We start from the raw sequence: 1,727 nt of genomic DNA on the forward strand, positions 1-1,727 counted from the left end.
ATATTATGTTAATGAAACAATTCTAAATTTAAATTAATTATGATATTTTCTAATTTTGATAATACACTCATCATATTTATTATCTATTCATTTATTTTATTCTCTCTATTATTTATTTTCTATTTATTTCTTTAATATAATATATAATATGTTTATTTATGAATTATAATCTTTAATTTTATATCTTATTATAATTTATTATCTGATTCATTATTTAATTTATTCTTATTTATTATATTCTTATCATTATTTTATTTATTTTCATTCTTTATTTTCTTCTTATTTATTGTATTATTCTTATTTATATTTAATATTGATTATTATTATGTTATAATTTTATTATTTTATCTTGTTATTTCTATTCTTTTATTTTATTTGATATAAATCTGTTTATTATTTATTTTATTAAATTAAACATTAAATATTAATTTATTCTTTCTTCAATTAAAGAATTATCATCATTAATCCAACAATAATCATAACTAGATTTATTGTCATTATTCTATTTCAACTACTTGGATATGCACAAATTCCTTTAACACATTTATTTTTATTATAATCAAACTTGTATCCTGAGTCACAATAAGCTAGTACACATTTTGTACTCCATTCTCCTTTATCTCCACATTCATATCCTCCATGTCCATGTTTTATATTAATTTCTTTATCACATTTATTATCTATTTTAACCAATCTTTTATTCTTTGGATTACATTTTGTTTGATATTTCTCTATTATCTTCTTTGTTTCTTCTTCAAATTCTTCTATTATTTCATCTCCTATAACATATGGATATATATTTACTCTTTCATCTACTATATCTTTTATAAATTCTCTCGGAATATTTTCATTATATTTATAATTATGTTTAAATGTTTCTAAAATACTATAACTAAGTGAAAATTCTAATGGTTTGTAATCATATTGTTTTTCTGTAATTATACTTATCATTCTATTTGATGGTGATTGTCCTACTTCAATTTCTTCATCTTTACCATATGAATCACCATCATATCATACAATAATACCACTTCTCCATTCTTTTATTCATTTTGTTATAAATAAACAAGTAGAATAACAATATGAATATGTATAAATTATTATTTCTGTTGATTTTCTTTGATGTTTTAATGGTTGAATTTGTGGTTATGAAACATATTCTGATATTTGTGTAATTTTATGTTTAATATCACCATATTTAATAATATTTGGTTTTGCATACAATCTTCTCTGTCTTCTAATACAATATCTATATAATAACAATACATTATCATCTTCAGTACTTCTACAAATACGTTCTTCTATTTCTATTCATTCATCACCATAATTTCATCTTTTCTCACATGTTTTTAGATCAACAAAATATTCCATATATCATTTTTTAATATTGAAAGTGTATTATCAGATTTGTTGATGAAATTAAATTTTCATCATAGTTTGGTGTTAATAATGAATCCATATTCATAATTCTTCATTTCCATCTTTATTTTCTTGAAGAATAACTTGAATTTGATATTCATTTGAATCAAATAATTCTATACAATTTTGAAGTAAGTATAATTCATTATTAATATCATATCATTTAATAACAAGAGTGTTAATATTATTATTAGATATTTTACATTAAATATTATCATATTTATCACCTTATTCATTTCTCTTATTATTTATATTTGTATAATTTTCTTTTGATGATAGAATGATTTTATCTTCTTGATTTATACAAT

General features: G+C 19.1%; 1 protein-coding gene across 1 annotated transcript, besides 5 other annotated features; it reads right to left on the bottom strand.

Moving 5' to 3' along the window:
* Positions 1 to 73: 73 nt before the first annotated feature.
* Positions 74 to 134: a microsatellite.
* Positions 135 to 202: a sequence feature (AT_rich).
* An 11-nt stretch (positions 203 to 213) lies between these two features.
* Positions 214 to 377: a microsatellite.
* A 12-nt stretch (positions 378 to 389) lies between these two features.
* Positions 390 to 434: a sequence feature (AT_rich).
* A 73-nt stretch (positions 435 to 507) lies between these two features.
* EDI_118590 (uncharacterized protein) lies at positions 508 to 1,051 on the bottom strand (the record flags this gene model as incomplete). The annotated part of the gene is made up of 2 exons (XM_001739383.1): positions 508 to 989; positions 1,021 to 1,051. 2 exons carry the CDS (start codon positions 1,049 to 1,051, stop codon positions 508 to 510), a joined length of 513 nt encoding a protein of 170 aa, XP_001739435.1.
* Positions 1,052 to 1,597: 546 nt separating this feature from the next.
* Positions 1,598 to 1,643: a sequence feature (AT_rich).
* The last annotated feature ends 84 nt before the right edge of the window (positions 1,644 to 1,727 follow it).

The sequence above is a fragment of the Entamoeba dispar genome, genomic scaffold (assembly GCF_000209125.1).
Source record: "Entamoeba dispar SAW760 scf_1105229462161 genomic scaffold, whole genome shotgun sequence".
Lineage (NCBI taxonomy): Eukaryota > Evosea > Mastigamoebida > Endamoebidae > Entamoeba > Entamoeba dispar.